The following is a 21,812-nucleotide window of genomic DNA, read 5'->3' on the forward strand; positions in this document are numbered from 1 at the left end:
TATAAGTATACATGGGTGAGACAGGAGGATGGAATGGGTGTGGATAAAGCATTGATGGACTATGTGGTTGTGTCTAGGAATGTAATAGGAAGATTGTTGGATATGAGAGTTCTGAGAGGGGAGGGTGGAGGTATGTCTGACCACTACCTGGTGGAACGAAAGTTAAGAGTAGGTAAGAGATGGGTGAGAGCTAGGAGGGTTAAGTGTGGCAGGGAGGTTTTGAAAGTGAGTTGGATAAAAGAGAGAAAACGATAGAGTATCAGGAGAAATTGAAAGATGAGTGGAACGCAGTGAAAGATCAGGAAAATGGCAGTGTGGAGGAGGAATGGCAGTTGTTTAAGAGTGCTGTGGTGGAGCATGCAGAAGAGGTATGTGGTGTGAGACGTGTGGGTGGTGGTGTAAGACAGGGAAGTGAATGGTGGTGCGAGGAAGTATGGTTGTGGCTGAGAAGAGACATGTATATGAAGTGTGGCTGCAGAGGAAGGATGAGGTGTCATATGAGAGATATAAGGAAAAGAGGAATAGGGCGAGAAGGGCTGTGCGTGGTGCTAAAGTGGCAGCAGATGAAAGGTTGGGTAGGCGACTGACTGAAAATTTTCGACAGAATAAGAAAATGTTCTGGAAGGAGGTGAATAGGGTGCGAAAGGGAGAGTCTGGGAAGGAAGAGAGAGTAAAAGCAGAGGATGGAAGGATGTTAATTGAGATCGATGCAGTAAGGAAGAGATGGGCAGAGTATTTTGAAAGATTGTTCAATGTAGAGGAGGAAAGGGTGGCTGAGATTGTGGCGGATGGAAGGGTGCAAGGAATAAATGTGTTGGGAGAGTTGAATGATTCTTTTATCACGAAGGAGGAAGTGAAGAAGGCAGTAAAGGAGATGAAAACAGGGAAAGCTGCAGGTATGGATGGGTGTGCTGTGGAATGCCTGAAGGGTGGTGGAGTGACTATTGTTGACTGGTTAGTAAGTTTGTTGAATGTGAAAGGTATGGTGCCAGTTGACTGGGCAAGTGCTTGTGTGGTCCCGTTGTATAAAGGCAAGGGTGATAAGTATGAATGTACTAGCTTTAGGGGTATAAGTCTGATGAGTGTTGTAGGTAAGGTGTATGGTAGAGTGTTAATTATGAGAGTTAGAGAGGGTACAGAGGGAGTGATTGGTGATGAGCAGTGTGGGTTTAGGAGAGGGAGGGGATGTGTGGATCAGGTGTTCGCTGTGAGACAAGTGTGTGAAAAGTATTTAGTGAAAGGCAAGGATGTGTTTTGGGCATTCATGGATTTAGAGAAAGCATACGATAGAATTGACAGGGAGGCTTTGTGGACTGTTTTAAGATTGTATGGACTTGATGGTAGGTTACTAAAAGAGGTGAAAAGTTTTTATGTAAATAGCAGAGCGTGTGTAAGAGTGGGTAATGCTGTGAGTGATTGGGTTCCCGTGAGAGTGGGGCTGCGACAGGGATGTGTGATGTCGCCTTGGTTGTTTAATATTTATATGGATGGTGTTGTAAGGGAGATGAATGCAAGAGTTTTAGGTGGAGGTCTGAGTCTGGTGAATGTTGATGGTGGAAAGTGGAATCTGAAGCAGCTGCTGTTTGCAGATGATACTGCACTGGTGGCTGATTCAGAGGAGAGATTGAGACAGTTAGCAGAGGAGTTTGGAAGGGTGTGTGAAAGGAGGAAATTGAAAGTAAATAAGAATAAGGGTAAAGTGATGAAGTGTACGAGGATGGTAGATGGTAGGGGGATGAATATAGTTTTGAATGGTGAGTTGCTTGAGGAGGTAGAGTGTTTTAAATATTTAGGGTCACATGTTGCTGTGGATGGAAGAATAGATGCAGAATTGAAGTTTAGAATGAATGAAGTAGGTAAGGTGCTGGGAGGAATGAAGAAAGTATTTAGATGTCGTTCACTTAGAATGGATGTAAAGAGAAGGCTGTATGAGGGTGTTGTGGTACCGACTGCGTTATTTGGGGCTGAAACATGGAATATGGGTGTAGCAGAGAGGAAAAGTTTGAATGTAATGGAGATGAGGTGTATGGATCGAGTGCGGAATGATGAAGTGCGAAGGAGAACTGGAGTTGTATGGGAGATGGCTGGTAGAGTTGAGCAGAGGGTGTTGCGATGGTTTGGGCATATGGAGAGAATGGATAATGAGCGACTGGTGAAAAAGGTAACTAGATCTGATGTGAGAGGTGTAAGGCTGAGAGAGAGACCACAAATAGGATGGATGGTCAGTGTGAAGAGAGCGCTGGATGCGAGAGGGATGTCTGTTGCGCAAGGAAGAGTGGCTGTGCGTGACAGAAATAAATGGAAAGAAATTGTGAATGAATAAATGATGACGCAGCCCTGAGGGGATATTCTCCCGCATTTGGTCCGACCAGCTAGTCAGGTCAGGTGCGGGTAAGGGGATGGGTCTATTATGATGTGGCAGGGGTAAACCAGCTCTGCTATCGGGCCCTGCTGCGGATGTCACTGATTGCACTTCGCAGTTGACCCTTGTAAGGCGTGATGCGGTGAGGATCTGTTCCTTCTCCCCTTTGGGGTTAAGATGCGAATGAATGTGTTTGATTGGATGAGTAATGGGGAGTGTGTCGTCCTGTCTCGGCTACCTCCCTTTCCTTGGGGGAAGCAGCCTAGGTATATAGATATAGATAGACAGATTTTATACCCTTTTAGCTACGAATTCAGTTAAGATATTTTGTGGTGATATGTCAGCTGCCGAACCGGATGAGTAACTTTACAGTTATAATAAAAGGCAAAATATAATTCTAAAGTTATTGTTAAGATGTATAGATAGAAAAGTGCAAAAATTGGAGATGAAACAAACACAATAACCAAGAGAACATTTGGGATACAAGGAGATTCAGAGCTCATTTCTTATTACCACATTCCCCCAGCTACAAACATTTTGTGAGTAGAGTGTGGAATGTAGTAATGGGTACAGAACTCTGAATCTCCACCCATCCCAAATGCTCTTGTCTTTTTGTGATTTTGTCGTCTCGTATGTGATTCTCCTATTTTTCCGCCATTACTTCGTAGTTATTGAAATACAACATAGTGTCCACAGAAACTCCCCGACACCCCCACAAGGACCCCACGGAGGAGCAGCAGCAGTACATCGAGACTCGGCGTGATAAGAGCACAAGCCAGCCCGGGCCGTATGCCCCTATGACTCGGAGCCGCCCCGCCGTCGCCATAGCAGGAATCCTGCACTACCTTCCGGGTGAGGTTCCATCAAACCATCCCGGGGTGGAGCTGTCTGTCCAGCTCCAATCAGCACCCCTCAGGAGTTGGCCTGTAGCCACTCCCACCTTCTACAGGAGTGTGCCAGTAGGCTCTCCGAAGGTGTCTTCCCTCTTGGAATGGCCGGTAGCTGCCTGCCCCTCGTAAAGGAATCGGCCAAAAGCCGACCTGAGGGTAATCAGGAGATGGCCTGTAGTCATTCTCGCCTTCGTCAGAAGGTGTCCTTCCTGAGACGGCCGGTAGCCGCTCCACACCCCCTCCTGAAGGAGTCAGCCTGTAGCCGCTCCCACCTTCATCAGACGGCCGGTAGCCGCTCCGAAGGCATTGCCCCTGAGTCGGCCTGTAGCCATTCCCACCTTCATCAGACAGCCGGTAGCCACTCCGAAGGCATTGCCCCTGAGTCGGCCTGTAGCCGCTCCACACCCCTCCTGCAGGAGTCGGCCTGTAGCTGCTCCCACCTTCATCAGAGGGCCAGTAGCCACTCTGAAGACGTTGACCCTGAGTCGGCCTGTAGCCGCTCCCCACCCCTCCTGCAGGAGTCGGCCTGTAGCCGCTCCAAAGGTGTCCCGAGGTGCGCTGGTACTAATTCCCTCTCTCAGGCCATGGCCAGTAGCCGGGCCTCGGCGCCTTATGGTCGCGCCCCTGGGAAGCCATGGCCAGTAGCCAGGCCCCTTGGCCGGAAGCAGTCGAGAGCAGCCCCGCAGCCCCGGCGTGAGACGAGCATCCTGACTCCCGATGCAGTGGACATAGGAGAGTATTGGAGAGGCCCTATTGCCTTCCCCGGCCTCTGCTCCCTACGCCAGGCCCTGGAGAAAACCCACCTGACGGACCCTGATTCAGACCAGTGCCGCAGCCCCTCCCTGATGGCACCGCCTGGCTCTGGGGGCAGCAGTCCTCAGCAGCAGTCCTCAGGAACTCCAGGCCCTCCCCAGAACACCCGGGTGGGACCTCCCTACGTCCCGACGGAGGAAGACCTCCACCTCCAGCCGAGACCTGACCGAAAGGTTCAGGGAATCGTTCAGCCCCAGTCCTGAGGGCCATACCCCTGTTCCTAGCCCGGAGAACTTGGGCCCCTTCGCCACCTACAGCCCCGGATGAGAGAAGACGCCCCTGCGTGTCATCCCGTGCCCTCTCGGCACGACACCCCCCCTGGCGGTGCCCCTGAACTGTTGCCAGCATGTCTCCCCGCTGCACCCACCGTCCAGTAACTTATGAGACAGTGATTGCGCCCTGAGTACAGTGTAACAGTGACGAGGTAAGAGTGTACGTTCTTAGCACCAGGCCAAGTGTTTACGTGATGTTGGAATAATGGTCTAATGTACGACAGGGCGGAGTAGTGAATAACCCATGTAGAATCCAAGTGATAGTGAATAAGATTCATGTGTAACTCCCTTCATGTTACAGTCAGTGAAACGCTCAAGCCGTGGATTTCATATTAGTAATTTACCCAAATGTCCCTTGCCCTTAGAACATAATAAATCGAACACGCTATCAATACCCTCCATTTCATAATACCATAAATATAATTAGACCCCAGTGCCTTACACCCTCCCCTAGTGAGCTTTATCTTTAACTCCTCCTCCTGCGCAGCAACCTTGGACCTTGTTGAGATAATTAACCAGTAACCCTTTGCTCTTAGAAAATATAAGTTGAACGCGCTATCAATAACCTCCGCCTCATACTACCATAAATACTGTTAGACCTCAGTGCCTTAAACCCTCCCCTAGTGAACCCTATCGCTCCCTCTTCCACGTGCACCGAGACCCTGAACTATACTAATTCTGTACACTACGCCTCGAGTGTTATTCCAAGAGCATACTACTGCAGTATCCTGCGAGATACTGAGAATCTAGTTATAAGAGTTTGTAATTGCCCAAATATTGTGTTGTATCATCTGCTGTTGTCCCTTGTCTGACTAAGTAATACACGTGTAAAGATTATTGCCTGAAGTTTTTGTGTCCTGCCTCTCTCTTATTTGTCCTAAGCCCCGGTCTCGAAAGAGGACCCCGCCACACGATAGGTGTTCTAGGAACGAGAAGTCGAGCCTTAAACACGTAGCATTACAGTTATAATTTTACAATTATTTTTTGTTTTCAATTTTAAGACTTTTCTAGTGGAAACTAACTACCAAATACACATTAGCCACATTATGGAACGACTCATAACTGTACGATAATCGCTGCTGCGATTACTGATACAATACGGTATATGTAAAATGTTTATGTCGAATAGAGCAACATGACTCCGTGGAATTTCACATTGTGAGAAGATGTGTGAGTGCTATAGAATGATTTTGGGTTGTAAATTGCCTATGGCAGCCGAATGCTACTCCTAAGTATGATAAGAAGCATCACTGGTTGCTAAAATGTGCTTTGGTGCGTAACACGCTTGTGTACGCTGCTTTATAGTTTTGACTGATGAAGAAAGAAAAGTAAAACGATAATTTTAAGACACGATTTTGCGACCGCTGCAGGGCTTCGCCAGTAGCTTTGTACTTAAATAGCAAAGCTCTTTTTCGTCCTTATGCTTAAAGCTGGGCTTCATGAGCAATATGGTCTGCTAACCTTTATGTTGTATTTACGGGATGTTATTTTAATCTGCAACATCTCTAGTACCAATAGCTACTGCAGTTACTGATACCTCTTCGCACTCGTGCTCTTCCACATCTCCTTCCCTGTAAAACTGGTTAGCAGTTAGTTAGTATATGACAGTCTCAGAGGAATGTCAGGTTGAATACAAGTTCACAGGAAGACAATGGGAACATGTTTGTGACTTTGTTGTGCTCCTGGCCACCAACTAATGCTGCATATGTTTGCTGTCCTAGTGCCTTTTAAGGCATTTGGTTTAATCTCCATTTATAGCATTTTATACTTCGTGTGTGTGTGTTTGGTAGTGAATCAGCATGCAAGGATGACTAGTGAATTGTGAGATGAAGATACAGAATCAAGGGGAGAATGTTTTAGTAAATAAAGCGACAATCATAAAGATGTTTACTGGCCAGATAAAAAATTTTTTTACTTCTTGTACAATTTTGCTATATCCAGAATTTTCCAACCCACGTGTTTACTAGTCTGAATTAGTTATGATCCGAATATTCGCCTTCACATTTGCTTTCGGAAATATTCGTTTTTTTTTTTTTTTTTTTATTCGCATTCACATGTTGTCATGCGAGTATTTTACAAATATTAATAATGTAACTTTATCAAGTGTACAGGAAATCAAATAAAGAGTTAAAAGCATGAGTTGAACGAGTGATCCAGTTTAGTGTTGCCAACCAAGCAGCTGTGCCAAGCTAACTAGGGCTGCTTGCTGAATCATGCAATGGTGCCAGACTCACAGAAACGTGTGGATTTCTTCAGAATTTTTGCCTAATGACGGATTTTCAGAAATTCTTATTAAAAAGTGGATGATTTGATTTTTAGCTCATAACCAGAAAAAGTACTCAAAATCTCAAGAATTTCAGAGAGAGAGAGAGAGAGAGAGAGAGAGAGAGAGAGCCTGTCTGACGTGATCTCGTGATCTGTTCTGGGTCCATTCGAAGTTCGTCCAGGATGTGTATGATATCCTTAGGGGATGCATGTAAGCGATGGGTCCTAGTCCCGCAGCCTGGTAACAGAAAATTGACAAAGATTTGTTCATTCAATTTTCAGTGGCTGAAACTCTTATAGTGAAATTAATTCGTAAGAAAAATGAATAACACATTTCTAGGCCATTAAACTGAATATTTCCATTCGCATTCGTATTCGCGAATATTGAAAATTCATATTCGCATTCACATTCGCGAATGTTGAAAAACGTACATTGGGACCATCACTAGTCTGAATATGGACATAGTAATAAGACAAAGATCACCTTTGATAGCCATACTCACCCCTGCAATAATAGAAGTGGAAAGAGATCATTATTTACGAGGGAAGTGGATGGGTGAACCCTGGGCATCCCACCGTCTATAAGCTAAACTTTAGTCTGGGTAAAGATCTACTACTGCGCATAATTTTGTCAGTCTATCTATCTATCTATTGCCAGACGCCTTAATCCCTTACGGGGTGGCCATAAACAAATCGCCTCCACGTCGCCCTGTCCCCCGCCATTTCACTGCCCTGCTCCCAACTCACACCCTCCTCTCTCATATACCTCTCCACTCCATCCATCCATCTCTTCCTCGGCCTCTCCCTCCCTCTCCCCCCCTCCACCTCACTCACATACTGTACACTCTCCTCGTCAGTCTGTCACCCTCCATCCTCTCCACATGGCCAAACCACCTCAGTGTGTTCCTCCTAACGCTTCCTATCACATCCACATCCACACCACAACGCTCCTTTATATCCTCATCTGTCAGCCTGTCTCTCCATGTGACTCCACAGGGTCCTCTTAAATAACTCATTTCCACTGCTCTCACTCTTGATTTGTGTCTTTCCAACAACATTCAAGCTTCACTTCCATACGTTAGAGTTGGTATCACAATACTGTCATGTAGTAACATTTTCGCTTCCATGCTCACTTCCCTGTTTCTTATCACTGCTTTCAAAGACCCAGCAACCTTTCTTCCTTGTACCCTTTCAAGCATTTCACCCTCCAAACTTCCACCCTTACTCATCACACTCCCCAAGTACTCATATTTTCCATTTCCTCACCATCCAACCTCACTGTACATTCACTGACTTCACCTTTCTCAAAGACCATCACTTTACTCTTCCCTACATTCACCTTTAGATTCCGTTTCTTACACACTCTCCCAAACTCATCCACCAAGCACTGCAGCTCCCCTTCGTCTTCACTTAACAACACAGTATCATCTGGAAACTACAGTACAGGGAGTTTCCAGACACTATCCCCTTTCATTCTGGTCGCTCCAACATCCACTGCCCTACCTTGTATCTCTTTTATTACCTCATCCATGCACAGACCGAACAACCATGGAGACATGACACATCCCTGTTTCAATCCAACCTTCAAAAAGAAAAATTCACTCAGTTCACCATCCACACACACTGCACCCTTAGCACCATCATACATACTCTTCACAGCATTCAACAACTTTCCATCTACTCCATATATTCTTAATAGTTTCCACAACCCTTGTCTGTCCACCCTGTCATATGCTTTCTCCAAATCCATGAAGGCCGCATGGCCTCTGGGGGCAGTTCCCCCAGTCTGGGGTGGCTATCAGGTGTCCCACCCTGCTTAAAACATGGCCGAGGTGAACGTTTACAAGAAAGCAAAATTTTCTGTTCTTAGATTAAAAATCATGAACGTTCATGAAGGCTTTGGCCAGTACCCCCGAGGGTCGGCCTCCTATGGGGGTTAGCCTTTGAAGGCTCCGCTGCCTAAAATGTGACCCAATAAAAGATCCACCACTGTGCAAAATTTATAATCTTTGGAAATAACACTATGGCATTGTCACCCCTGAGGGCCACCTACCTGCCTGTTGGGGGTGGCTATAGGGAGTCCTTCCTTCCCTACACTGTGGCCAGGGTAAATACCTACCAGTGTCCAAAATTTCGTGTACCTTGGTTAAAAACTTGACCATGCATAATGACTGCCAAGACTCATGGGGGCCTCTCTTTCCCCCATGAAGGGGAACCCAAGTTGCTTTCACCCTTCCCAAAACGAGGCAGTAGTGAATATCTATCAATCTACAAAAATTTCATGCTCTCCAATATCAAAACTCTGATCATGCATAATGACTTTGAGGCCACTGGGAGCTGCCCACCCCCTTTCTGGGGCGTGGCCCTCGAGGGTCCAAACCATGCTTATAACCAGTTGCAAAAATTTGTTTTGGCCATGTATAACTGTTTTGGGTGGGGCATTTGGATACCGCCCCCACCAATGTGGTGGCCCTTGGGGATCCTACCCTGTCTGAAACTTGGCTTAGAGGAAGGTCTACCATTGTGCAAAAAATCTTTTTCCTAACTCTCTTCCCAGAAGACCTGGACCCCATTTTTCAACAAAGCATAATGAGTGAAAGGGTGACACAGTTATGGACAAGCACTATATTTTGGCGCTTCTGTGGGTGCGACAAAAATAGCACGAGACAGGTAAAGGGAATTTCGGTATAAGGAAATGATGAAAATAATAAGAATATTTCTTATACAATCTAGTTAGGCCATAAATTTAATACATCCTTATAGCCTGTTTATGATATATCCTGATCAATACAGATAGGGTTCAGTCAGCAAGAAATGCCCATGAGATGTAAATGATTAATAAAAATATAGTTATGTTCATGACGTTTGGCATTTCCAGAAGCGATAACCCACCCCAGAAGGCTCACAATGGAGGTGACATGCCTCTTACTGTATTCCAGAGCTGGGCACCACAATCTAAAATTCAACTCCGCTATCGCAATTCCACAACCTCCGACCCTTATCTTCCGCTACTGCAGTTCTGCAATAAACTTGAAATATGCAGTTCTGCTACCTCAGTACCACAACCACAAACCAGTTTGACAATTTTCAATACAAAGTGCACAAACAGGGTGTAAATCGATTGGTAATGCAGTGAATTAACATATTTATGAGATTAATTTTCCACAGTCACTGTGACCCTGACTACTCACTAGTGACTTCACTCATAACTTCACTCAGACCGCCTCTCAGAGACCTGGCTGACTCAGAAGTTCAAGTTCTGAAGTTCACACTTGTGACATTTGACACTTCTTCACAACCGCAAGTCACAACTGTGCATGATTAGCAAAGCATACCACAAAATTTACTGTCATGCTTGCCTATAGTATATTGTATTGTATCGTATCAAATAATTTATCTTGGAATCGCCTATCCCTACTGCTAATTGATGCAGCGACGCCTCGCCCACCACTGCTGCTGGCCGGAGATCCTATCCAAGCTTGATATTCATGAGTCATGCCGCAGCCTGTACTAACTGACACCGACCGCCATGTGGGAGATTGCAGACAGGATTGCGATTGCTAAAGTACTTCCACGACACAATACCGCAAATTTTGGATGAGTTTGCCGCAGTCGCAATTCCGCAACTGAAATCATGTAGTCCGCTATTGTGGAAATTGAGGATTGCGGAAGGGATTGTGGAGGTGCCCAGCTTTGCTATATAACGATCTCTAGTGGACCCACCTGCTTAACGAGGTCAGTTCAAACTGAGGGCTGAAAAGATTTGATTGTGCTGCCACAGGCTCACCTCAGATCATATCGTGATGGCCACATGTATAATATATGCATAAATGTACTGGCAAGGAAGAGGTGCTAGAAAGCATCCGAAACCGACTACATTTCTCATCCATGTTGCCGACTCTAGGCATCGACTTGATAGCCCATTTCTTAAAGTCCAGCAATCCCCCTCAGTTCCACACACTCATATTTCACCACATCCGTGCTAATCTCATGTAGGTCTGTTGTAATTGTATTGGAGAGGATGGTTTTTATGACATGCCAGTCAGTTTTGCGGAAGAACATTCGTATGTTATAGTAAGACCCTGGAATACAGCTCTAAGAATATGACTATATTACCTGTAAAATGGTGTCCTTCAGTGCTTTGTGGGGTACAGACAATGGTGCTGGCTGCCGGAACCGGTACACTTCATTCAGTGTTGCTTCTGTGTACACCAATCTGAAATGTTAAGACAGCTTTCGTGGGCAGAATGTAACACATAACCCACATTTCTCTGTCAGTCATGCTCCTATGACTCACTTTCAGGTGAGTAAAGACATCTGGTATTACCTACAATAGAATACTAATTTTCTCAGTCAAGAGCGTTAATAATGCCCATCTGATCTTATCTGAGCAGAGAATAGTTTCAAGCTCTTGACAGCTGGCTGCTGATTGCTTGTTGTACCTGTGTCCGAATCCATTCTTTGGTATCGATACATTTTAAATCTTTTTGTTCCATAGGCGTACGGTTACATTCCCGTTTCTGTCGGTTAGTCTATATCCATTTATCTGTCTCTCTATCTATCTATTTATCTATCTATATCTGTCTGTCTGTCTGTCTAGTTGTGTGATGTATAAAAGGAAGAAATAGGCTAAGAGTACAGAATATCAAGGAGAACGTGGCAGGGGGAAATAGATATGGGGTAAATCAGAAGTTTGTAAGATACGGAGCACTAATGGGTGAATGTGAGAGGAACTATGAAAGTAGGAGGTGGAATAAGAGTAAAGAATAGAAACTAAGAGAAGAGTGGAAGGTATAAGAGTACGTTGTTCACAGATGCATCAGTGAGAAACGGGAGGCGGAAGAAAGTGAGATATTGACACAGTCAGTCTCTCCTGTAATTGCTGATATCATGCTGATATCATGTGATATGAGTGTAACATAAAGACATGTGAATATGAAGCAAGAATTTGAATGGAGAAAGCATGGGCTGAGCCCAGGAAGAAAAACTTGCGAGAAAATTACCTTAAGTATGACTTCTTACTTCTTGCCTCTTTTGGCTGCCATTCCCGAGAATGCCCCCCCGCCCACCACCCACCGATTCATCAAAATTCAGGAGATATATAATACTGTAATTCCGAGGTTTTATTGTGAAAATTTTTTATATAATGTTTACTATGCAAGTTGCGCAGCGAGCTGAGAGGTAATGTTTTCATTTGTGAAGTTGGCTGACTGACTTTGTGTATGAGTAAGCAAGATATCTCATGAACGGCTTGAGCTATCAACATGAAATTTTAGGGTATCAAGATATGGCCAAAATCTTGGACGAGTTCGAAAATGGGCACTTAGGGGTCAAGGTCAACAAAGGTCAACTAGTTGACCTTTGGCGGTAATTTTGGTGACCTTGACCTTGACCCCGGATGCCCATTTTCGAACTCGTCCAAATTTTTGGCCATATCTTGATACCCTGAAAGTTTCATGTTGATAGCTCGAGCTGTTCATATCTTGTTTATCTACACACAAACAAAGCCAGCCAGCCAACCTCACAACTGAAAACATCACCACTCAGCTCGCTTCGCAGCATGGGTGGTAAACATTACCGCTCCACTCGCTTACCACCAGCGTTAAGAAGCGAGCAGAGTAGTAATGTTTTCAGTTGCAAGGTTGGCTGGCTGGCTTTGCGTGTGTGTGTTTTACATCCTGAATTTGCGCCAAATCAAAAGGAGGTGCAAAATTATGTGCCGAGGAAAAACTTTCCTGTTACGAAGGTGGTGAGATCCCATCGTGAGATGGCTTTTAGTGCAGTATTGATTATAATATACTTGTTTTAATATGGAAAAAAAAAAGTTACTCATAAAAATCTTTGTCGGGAGGCACTGATTTAACAGCAGAGATAAACGTTCATGCATATCTACGCCATCTGATAGACTTTCTAAAGCCCCCCCCCCTCTCTCTCTCTCATTTAAAACAAATATCTGTATGATTTATTTTGCCATTCTTCTCTTCAGAAACGGTCATTGCAACATTAAGAAAAAAATGTTTGAAACGTATCGTAAATAAAGAATGGGTTCGAACACAGCTACAGCGGACAATCAGCGGCCAGATTTCAAGAGCTTAGGTGCTTCTCTTCTCAGATGAGGTGAGATCAAATAGGCTAGTGTCAGTAACAACAGTCTGGCTTTTGTGACTCACTTTCAGGTTATTAAAATTGTGTGGCGGTGGGGAGAACAAAATTGTAAAGGTGTCTCAATTTTGGGGGAGTTAATGGTGAGAATCATCTGACAAAAGTTTAGTTATAACATGAAAGATTAGGAGTGGTACCCGGCATTGTTCGGGTCAGCTAGGTTACGGACAACGGACGTAACCACACTACAATGGACTATTGTACATTTCAAAGCATGACCATGAGGGTCTGTCTTGGGTTTCACTTTGTATTACATGATTCCATGAATTAGTAAGTAGTCAATAACTGGGCAGGTTCTTGGGTAGACGAGGCACTAGACACAATCTATTCATATCCATTCACTTACAACACCGCACTAAGTCATTCATTGATGATGGAAATTATTTTTGGGAGGTTAGGGGCTGCGTCCCCTTTCCCAACGTTCACTTCTAGTTCGTGTCTTGCCCAGTACATGGCGTTGGCCAGTATCTACTCACTCAAAATTTTATTTCACTGTCGTGGAAATTATTTTAGGGAGGTTCAGGGTGAGGCTGAATCCTCTCATTAAATCCGCAAGTGCAACTCCTAACGTGCATACAACTAAAATGAATCTGTAAGTAGACCGTTTGATAATTATATTACCTTATTTTTAAAAAAGTGGACGTTCTCTTGCTAGTTAGGACTGAGCATAGGGAGTTCTGGCTCTCCCTCGAATGCCAAAACGTAGTATTTGTGGTAATAGTGAATTGCTCTAGCCTTTTGCTGTATGCATTTAAAATTCTGCGTTCTACTTCGATAACTGTAACTAATACGTTAGTATAGGTGGAGGTCGAGGCTGCGTCCCATTACCTGAAGCTAACATCCTGTCTAAATAGTGATAATGACCTTCCGTTGTGCTAGTCTATAATGCTGTAAATGAAAAATCGGCGGTACGTAGGGTACAAACAATAGTATATATATATATACAAACATAAATCTACCTAGGCTATCAATCTACCTATCTATCTATCTATCTGTTTCTCTCTCTCTCTCTCTCTCTCTCTCTCTCTCTCTCTCTATATATATATATATATATATATACTGTGACAAAGAATTTGTTTATTAAATATTTTGGTCTTGTTACACTCAGTTTTCCACGTTGATTCAAATGGTGTACAGTATGTCTTGTTTGCCTATCTCTAGGTTTTTGTCAACAATTGGCAATTGTTTATTTCCAGTCTTGTTACCGCACGCCGACGTAATGGCTGACGTATCGCTTACCACGTCTCTCTCTCACACACACACACACACACACACACACACACACACACACACGCACACACACCTACTTCAGTAAAACAAATTTGGAAAAGAAAAGGGATAAAAGTAGAAAGTAGGATGATGATTTCTACCAGGAATTGGTTGAAATGGAGACGTACAATAGGCTGGTAGATCGGGTAAATAGATTGGAGATGGCTTTTCAGAATGAAATGGATGAAATTAAGAAACAGTTGCACTTGCAGAAGGAAGAAAGAAAAAAATAGGAAAGAAAGTCATCAAGAAAGTATCTTTATATGAGTCAAGCTCTGTACCAGGTTAGACTGAATGGTTTTCTATTATTAAAAAAAAAAAAAGAAGTTTAAATAAGACTTGTTGAAACAGAAAAGAGAACCGCGTAGCGAAAGAATGCGTTTAATCAGCTGATTGTTTCTTTAGACTACAACTGCCCCAGGGAATGTAAGTACTCTGTGCTTTTAGTATTGCAAAATGGCCACATACTTTAGTAAAGCAAATTTGGAAAAGAAAAGGGATAAAGGTAGAAAGCAGGATGATGATTTCTACCAAGAACTGGTTGAAATGGAGACTCACAATAAACTGGTAGAGCGTGTACACAGACTGGAGATGGCTTTTCAAAATAAGATTGATGAAATAAAGAAGCAGATGCACTTGCAAAAGGAAGAAATAGAAAAACTAGGAAGGGAGGTCAACAAGAAAGACACAACCATATGTGAACTAACAGTGGAAGTGAGTACACTTAGGAGGAAAATGAGTGAAATGGCAAGTACATCAGTCATTCACGAGAGTATTATGGAAGAGTTCAAAAATGATACAGAGACAATTAGGCAAGTAAGCAGTCTGACTGATCAGAGCAGTAATATTGAGGAGAAGATAACACAGGTAAATGAAGCTGTGCAAAGCTACAAAAATGATGTGGAAACCACGTATGCTGATATGATGAAAGTAAAGAAAGACTTAGAAACAAGGGTGGAAGAAAAAAAGCATTAAAAAGGAAGCGAAAAGAAAAATCCAAAACAATCCAAAGTTAGTCAGAGATTCAGTAGATATCAACAAATCTATAGTAATCACTGGTATAGAAGAGGGAGAAGTAAAAAACAAGATCTCAAGAGACAAAAAGGAGATGGCAAATGTAATGAGCTTATTGAAAGAAGTATCAGAGGAAATCTGTAGTAAAGAATAGAGGAACACAAAAAGTTAGGGAAATACGAGAAAAGCAAGTCAGGACCTCTAAAGGTAACCTTCCAGAGTGTAAACACCGTGCAGGAGGTACTGAAAAATGCAAAGAATCTTATGGAAAAGAGGAGTTCAAAAATGTATGGATAAAAAGATGCCTTACACAAGAGGAACTGGAATTACTGAAAGAGAAGAGGGAGGAAGCAAAAACAAAAAAATGAGGGAAGACCAGAAGAGAAGATTACATTTTTTTTGTTTACAAAGTAATAGGATTGCAGGTACGAAAGTGGTACATAAACAGGAGGGAATAAAAAGGAGGAAGGTAGTAGAACCATGTCATGACAAGTATATATGTAGTGCCACACATTTGATATTCATGTATGTGTTTAGTAGTACTGTAATGTTAAGTTAGATAGGGTGTAACCTGAGTATTAATCTATAAGTTCCTACCCTAAGTAGTAATTCGTATATTAATGATTAACGTAGGGCTAACTCTATTTTTACATTTATGTATCTCTGTATCTATGCAGTGGGTGATGTAATTGTGGATGTTGAGCTATGGGAATTCCCCGTCTCGTGGAGTAACGAATAACATGCGCGCAGCTCTTCCCCTTGTTTGTGCGTCGTTGTTGGGCGCCGAGTTTAAACCTTAAACAGAGTAATGATGAATATACAATTCTTTCCGTAACCTAGTTGTGAAATGTTTGCTAATGAAGCTGTTAGAACACAAGTATGTAAGATTAGCAGTCCAAAAGGCCTAAATAATGTCATTTGTGAGGATTTAAAGTCCCGTTTATCTTGGCCGTCACTAGATGGCATGAGCTGCTCTCAGATTCAAATTGAGATAGTGATAGAATCAGTATCTAAATTAAGTAAGGAATAAATCCCAAATTTTCCCCAATTCAATCAAAAGTCCTGGCGTCATGGGTACACTGCTAAATAAATTGTAAAGAGAATTGAAACCCACCATATTTCAAAAACACCATCTCATTTGACTTGAGCAGTGGCGTCGCTAGCGTGCCCAACGGAGTCACTCGAGCTCCAGTCATCGTATCTAATGGACGTTCGTTTAGGTGAGTCGTCCACATTTCTTCTTCCTCCCCCTCTTTTTCTTTGTTTAATCCTTACTTATTATGGACTATATGAAGTAATATTGTTGAGAGTTTAACGTAGTCACTCGAGCTCCAGTCATCGTATCTAATGGACGTTCGTTTAGTTCCCCCAGACACCGGCGACGTCCGTGTGAGTACGACGTTATTCCCATAGTATTGCCCGTAGACTTTTACATACACATTCACACTACCCACGAGTTATTTTACAAACCGAAAGCAGTTGATGTGTTATTAATGATCCTATCAAGTGAACTTCTTTTTTGTAGATAAGGAATAGAAATATAAAAGTGATATGATCTGTAACGGAAAGGAAAAGTTGAACGAGTCCAGACCACACCTATCAGAGCCGTCAGGAACCCTCAACAGTTGAAGCAAATTAATCTTGTAACAGTAGAGAGACTCACCCCGTATCAAACCAAATTCATTGCCGTGCCAGTGAGTGAGGAGCCTAAAACCACTTTACTATTTTACCCACAAGCATGTTTCAGTCATAATAGTCACCCTTACTAATTACAGGTGAACTCAGAGGGCCTAGTCTATTTGCCCCTCAATAATAGAGCCAAAACAAGACAAACTGTTTCGGATAGGTACCATTCTAGGCTCATATGAAATCATTGACGACCCTCCTGTAAGTAAAGTCAACTCAGTAACCAAAATCCATAATGATCTGATCCCTACCAGTGATCGAACAGATGAAAGTGAAACTCGTGTTCAACGACTCCGAAAGCTAATTGACGAACAGACATGGCCACACTTAGATTCAGCTCAACAAGAAGAATTAGCTAGCGTAATTCTGCAACACGATCCCCTCTTCATTTTGGAAAAAGGAGAACTAGGAACCATCAGCAGTCCCCCCGTTCACATTAAAGTAGCAGATCCACAGCCCAGCCGTGGACCGATCTATCGATACCCTGAACAAGCTAAAAAGGTGATCGCTGAAATGTTGCAAGACATGGAAGAGAGAGAAATTATTGAAAGATCAACAGCTGCCTGGTTATCTCCTATTGTATTAGTTAACAAGCCAGACGGCAGCAAGTGCATGTGTTTAGATTATCGCCACGTGAATCAACACCTAGCAACGGATATCTATCCACTGCCCAGACTGGAAGAGTTAGTCGAGCAGGCCGCAGGTCATAATTACTATGTGACTCTTGATATGCGTGAGGCATATTTTCAAATCATGTTGGACGAGGAAAGTCGTGATTTAACCACATTCAGTGATGGAGTCACACTTTACAGATTTAGGCGCTTACCATTCGGACTAAAATGTTCACCAGCCATATTTTCCCGACGAATGCAGAACATTCTTACTCCATTGTTGAAGCAAGGCTGGGTAAAGAATTATTTAGACGATTTGATAATTTGGGCTGATGACTTCTCCATGCTGTTGAGTCGCTTACAGCAACTATTCACTTTACTCTCACAGAATGGGGCCAAGTTAAATTTAAGTAAATGTACCTTTGGGTTAAAAGAAGTGACCTTTCTTGGCCATAAAATCTCAGCGGTCGGGAGTACGCCGGACCCAAAAAACATAGAGGCTATCAACAAAATGAAAAGACCCACCAAAGTAAAAGAAGTCAGGAGATTCCTTGGAATGTGCGGATTCTACCGAAAACACGTACCTTCGTTCGCAAAAATAGCAGCTCCCCTAACTAACTTAACCAGATCCAGAGTAGCGTTCGAATGGTCAGATGAGTGTCAATCTGCTTTTGATCAATTGAAGTCGAGCTTAGTGAATGCGCCAGTATTGGTAAGAGCCAACGTGACTCGACCATTCATTGTAACCACCGACGCGAGCAACACTCATATTGGTGGCGTATTGAGTCAGATCCAACCAGACAACTCCAACTTGCCAATTGGTTACTTTTCCAAAAAGCTCAATCCTTGCGAGAGAAAGTATTCTGCAACTGATAAAGAAGCATTGGCCGCAACTTTCACCATTATTTGTGGGGTTCCCACTTTACTATCTTGACAGACCATCAACCGCTTACTAGCATTTTTAAGCAAAAAACCAAATCCCCACGTATGAACAGATGGATTCTCGAGATGCGTGAGTACGACTACAACGTGCAGTACGTCAAGGGTAAATATAATGTAGTCGCTGATCAACTTTCTAGACCTGTCAGAGTGATATTCCACCAGTCTCTTCGGAGGTGTGGGTTCATCCCACCGCTGCCACCAGTGTAATAATAAGAATTTTAATCCCACCGGCTGACACCAGTGTAAAGCTGGAAATGTTATCCCACCGGTATTCACCAGTGTAATGATAGTGGTATTTATATTACCTGTTGTGGGTACTGGTCAACTCATCCGTGGATATACAAGTGGTACTCGACTTAGTATAGCAGATGGTAAATATTTATGAAATATTATGGTAGCGTCTGTAGTTTTTGGCCGAGCTTAGATTTAGTCGGTACCACAGGTGGTTGTTGTTCCCTCAGCGAAGGAATCTTGAATTGGAAGGGGAGTGAATTTGGCTTGATCACCCAAAAAACCTTGGTAACATTTACAATCTTCTCTCATACTAAAATGGGTCATGTAATTAGGAAAAAAAAAAATGTTTTTGTGGAAATTAACAGAATTATTAAAGTAGAGTAAAGTATATATCATTTTCTTTTCTTTATTAGTATACCTAATCAAGGAAATTATGTCCTCAAGCCAAATTCACTCCCCTTCCAATTCAAGATTCCTTCGCTGAGGGAACGACAACCACCTGTGGTACCGACTAAATCTAAGCTCGGCCAAAAACTACAGACGCTATCATAATATTTCATAAATATTTACCATCTATACTAAGTCGAGTACCACTTGTATATCTATGGATGAGTTGACCAGTACCCACAACAGGTAAGAATATAAATACCACTATTATTACACTGGTGAATACCGGTGGGATAACATTTCCAGCTTTACACTGGTGTCAGCCGGTGGGATTAAAATTCTTATTATTACATATAAACAAGATGATTAAGTTGATGTACTCAAATGTGGATGGAATGGTATCTAAATTATTAGAGATGAATGATTATGTCAGAGAAAATGAACCACATATAACATGCCTAACTGAAACAAAATTAACACCAAGGATATCAAATGACAAACTAAACTTAGAGGAATATAATATATGGAGAAGAGATAGAAACTTAAAAAAAAGGAGGAGGAATTATAATATTAACTAAGAAAAATCTAAAAGTCAAAGAAATAGAACTAGATATACCCTCACAAGTAGAACTGATTGCAGTAGAGATCAACACATCTGAAGGGAAAGTAATTGTAGCCAATTTGTACATGCCACCCAGATCAAACACATGGGAAAGAGACGAATATGAGGATCTGGCAGAGAGTACAATTCAGAGTTTAAGAGCATTACTACATAAAATGGAAGAGAAATCGGAAAGAATTATACTAACTGGAGATTTTAATACAACTATAAATTGGAATACTCTAGATATAATAAGCCAAAAGAACTGTTGGGACCAAAAGCTCCTGGATCTCGTGCAAGAGTTTTTCTTAACACAACATGTGAGGGAAACCACCAGAAAAAGAGGACTCGATGTACCTTCAATGCTAGCTCTCATATTTACTAGGCAAGAAAATGATATTGACAGTTTAATATATCACCCTCCACTCGGCAAAAGCGACCATGCTGTACTATATTGCAACTTCAGGATAGCATATGACATAGTTAACAGCAGTGAAAGTTACAAAAAGAGCCTAAACTATGAAAAGGGAAATTATCATGACCTAAAGAAGTATTTCTTAGAAGTTGATTGGGAAAATGAGCTTAGAGGACAAGATTTAAATGCTGTATATAAAGGAGCGTTGTGATGTGGATGTGATAGGAAGCGTTATGAGGAACACACTGAAATGGTTTGGCCATGTGGAGAGAATGGAGGGTGAAAGACTGACGAAGAGAGTGTATGTGAGTGAGGTGGAGGGGGGAAGAGGGAGGGGGAGGCCGAGGGTGAGATGGAGGGATGGGGTGGAGAGGTATATGAGAGAGGGGGTGTGTGAATTGGGAGCAGGGCAGTGAAATGGAGGGGGACAGGGCGACTTGGAGGCGATTTGTTTGTGGCCACCCCAAACGGGATTGAGGCGTCTGGCAATAGATAGATATAAAAAATGCTGTGAATTTTATGAAATAGGAGTCCAGAAGTACATCCCACAGCACAAAGAAGCAGAAAAGAAAATAAAGAAATGGTTCAATACAGAATGTAAAAAATCAAAAGAAAGAAGAGATTTGTTGTGGAATAGATACAGAAGACACAATAGTGAAAGGGCATATAATAATGACAAACAGGCAAGAAACGATTATACAAGAATAAGGAGGGGAGCCCAAAAACAGTTTGAGGAGGATATCATAAATAAAAGTAGTGATCAACCAAAGCTATTTTACAGCTACATCAGAAGCAAAACCAAAGTAAAAGATATAATACAATCCATTACGGACGAGGGAATCACCTATACACAAGAGAAAGATATTTGTGAAGCACTAAATAAGAATTTCCAATCAGTTTGTACAGAAGAAAAAAATTTTGAGAGGGACTACAGTATGTGGAACAAGCATGCCAACACATACTACCAGATATACAAATATCAGAAAAAGTAATACAGGAGGAGTAAAGTAAATTACACAGAGGAAAAGAATATGGTCTTGAAATTTCATGTTGGGTGCTACGAGAATGTGCAAAGGAGTTAAGTAAACCATTATTTTTAATTTTCAAGAAATCCTTGAGTCAAGGTAAACTACCTGATATTTGGAAGAAAGCAAATATTGTCCCCTTATTCAAGAAAGGGAATAGACAAAAATCCACTTAACTACCGACCAGTATCACTGACCAGTGTTGTAAGCAAGGTATTAGAAAAGCTTATAAGAAAAGCTTGGGTAAATCATCTAGAAGAACACAATATGATAACAGAAAGACCGTTTTTGTTTCAAAAAAGGAAAATCATGTGTTACTAATCTGTTGAGCTACGATGACAGAGTAACAGACACAATACAGGAAAGAGAAGGATGGGTGGACAGTATCTATTTAGATTTCAAGAAAGCATTTGACACAGTACCACACCAAAGACTTTTATGGAAACTGTACCATCAAGAAGGAATTCGAGGAAAACTGTTTTGTTGGATGCAAGATTTTCTCATAAAAAGAGAAATGAGAACAGTACTAAGGGGAAACTACTCATCATGGAAAGAAGTGACTAGAAGGAGTACCACAGGGCTCAGTGCTAGCACCAATCATGTTTTTAGTGTATATAAATGATATAGACAGTAACACTGGAAATGAAAGCTATCTAAATATGTTTGCAGATGATGCAAAAATGCAAAGGAGAATTACGAACACAGACTCCTGTAAAGAGGTACAGGAAGAATTAAATAAACTTCATGAATGGAGTAATACATGGCAAATGGAATTCAATGTGGACAAGTGTCATGTAATCAAGTTTGGTAAAAGTGGAAAAAGACCTGATTGGGATTATACGTTACGAAATAAAACCCTACACA

At 42.3% G+C, this 21,812-nt stretch overlaps 1 protein-coding gene across 1 annotated transcript in view; it reads right to left on the reverse strand.

Moving 5' to 3' along the window:
- Window positions 1–21,812, reverse strand: part of LOC145409300 (methyl farnesoate epoxidase-like) — a 528,900-nt gene that overhangs the window by 214,563 nt on the left and 292,525 nt on the right. The window contains exon 9 of the mRNA XM_080279777.1: window positions 10,719–10,818. Within this exon, the coding sequence (XP_080135903.1) occupies window positions 10,719–10,818 (100 nt within the window). The remainder of the gene's footprint in view (window positions 1–10,718; window positions 10,819–21,812) is intronic.

This window comes from Coenobita brevimanus, chromosome 80, assembly GCF_032717465.1.
Source record: "Coenobita brevimanus isolate Jiangsu-jjx chromosome 80, ASM3271746v2, whole genome shotgun sequence".
Classification (NCBI taxonomy): domain Eukaryota; kingdom Metazoa; phylum Arthropoda; class Malacostraca; order Decapoda; family Coenobitidae; genus Coenobita; species Coenobita brevimanus.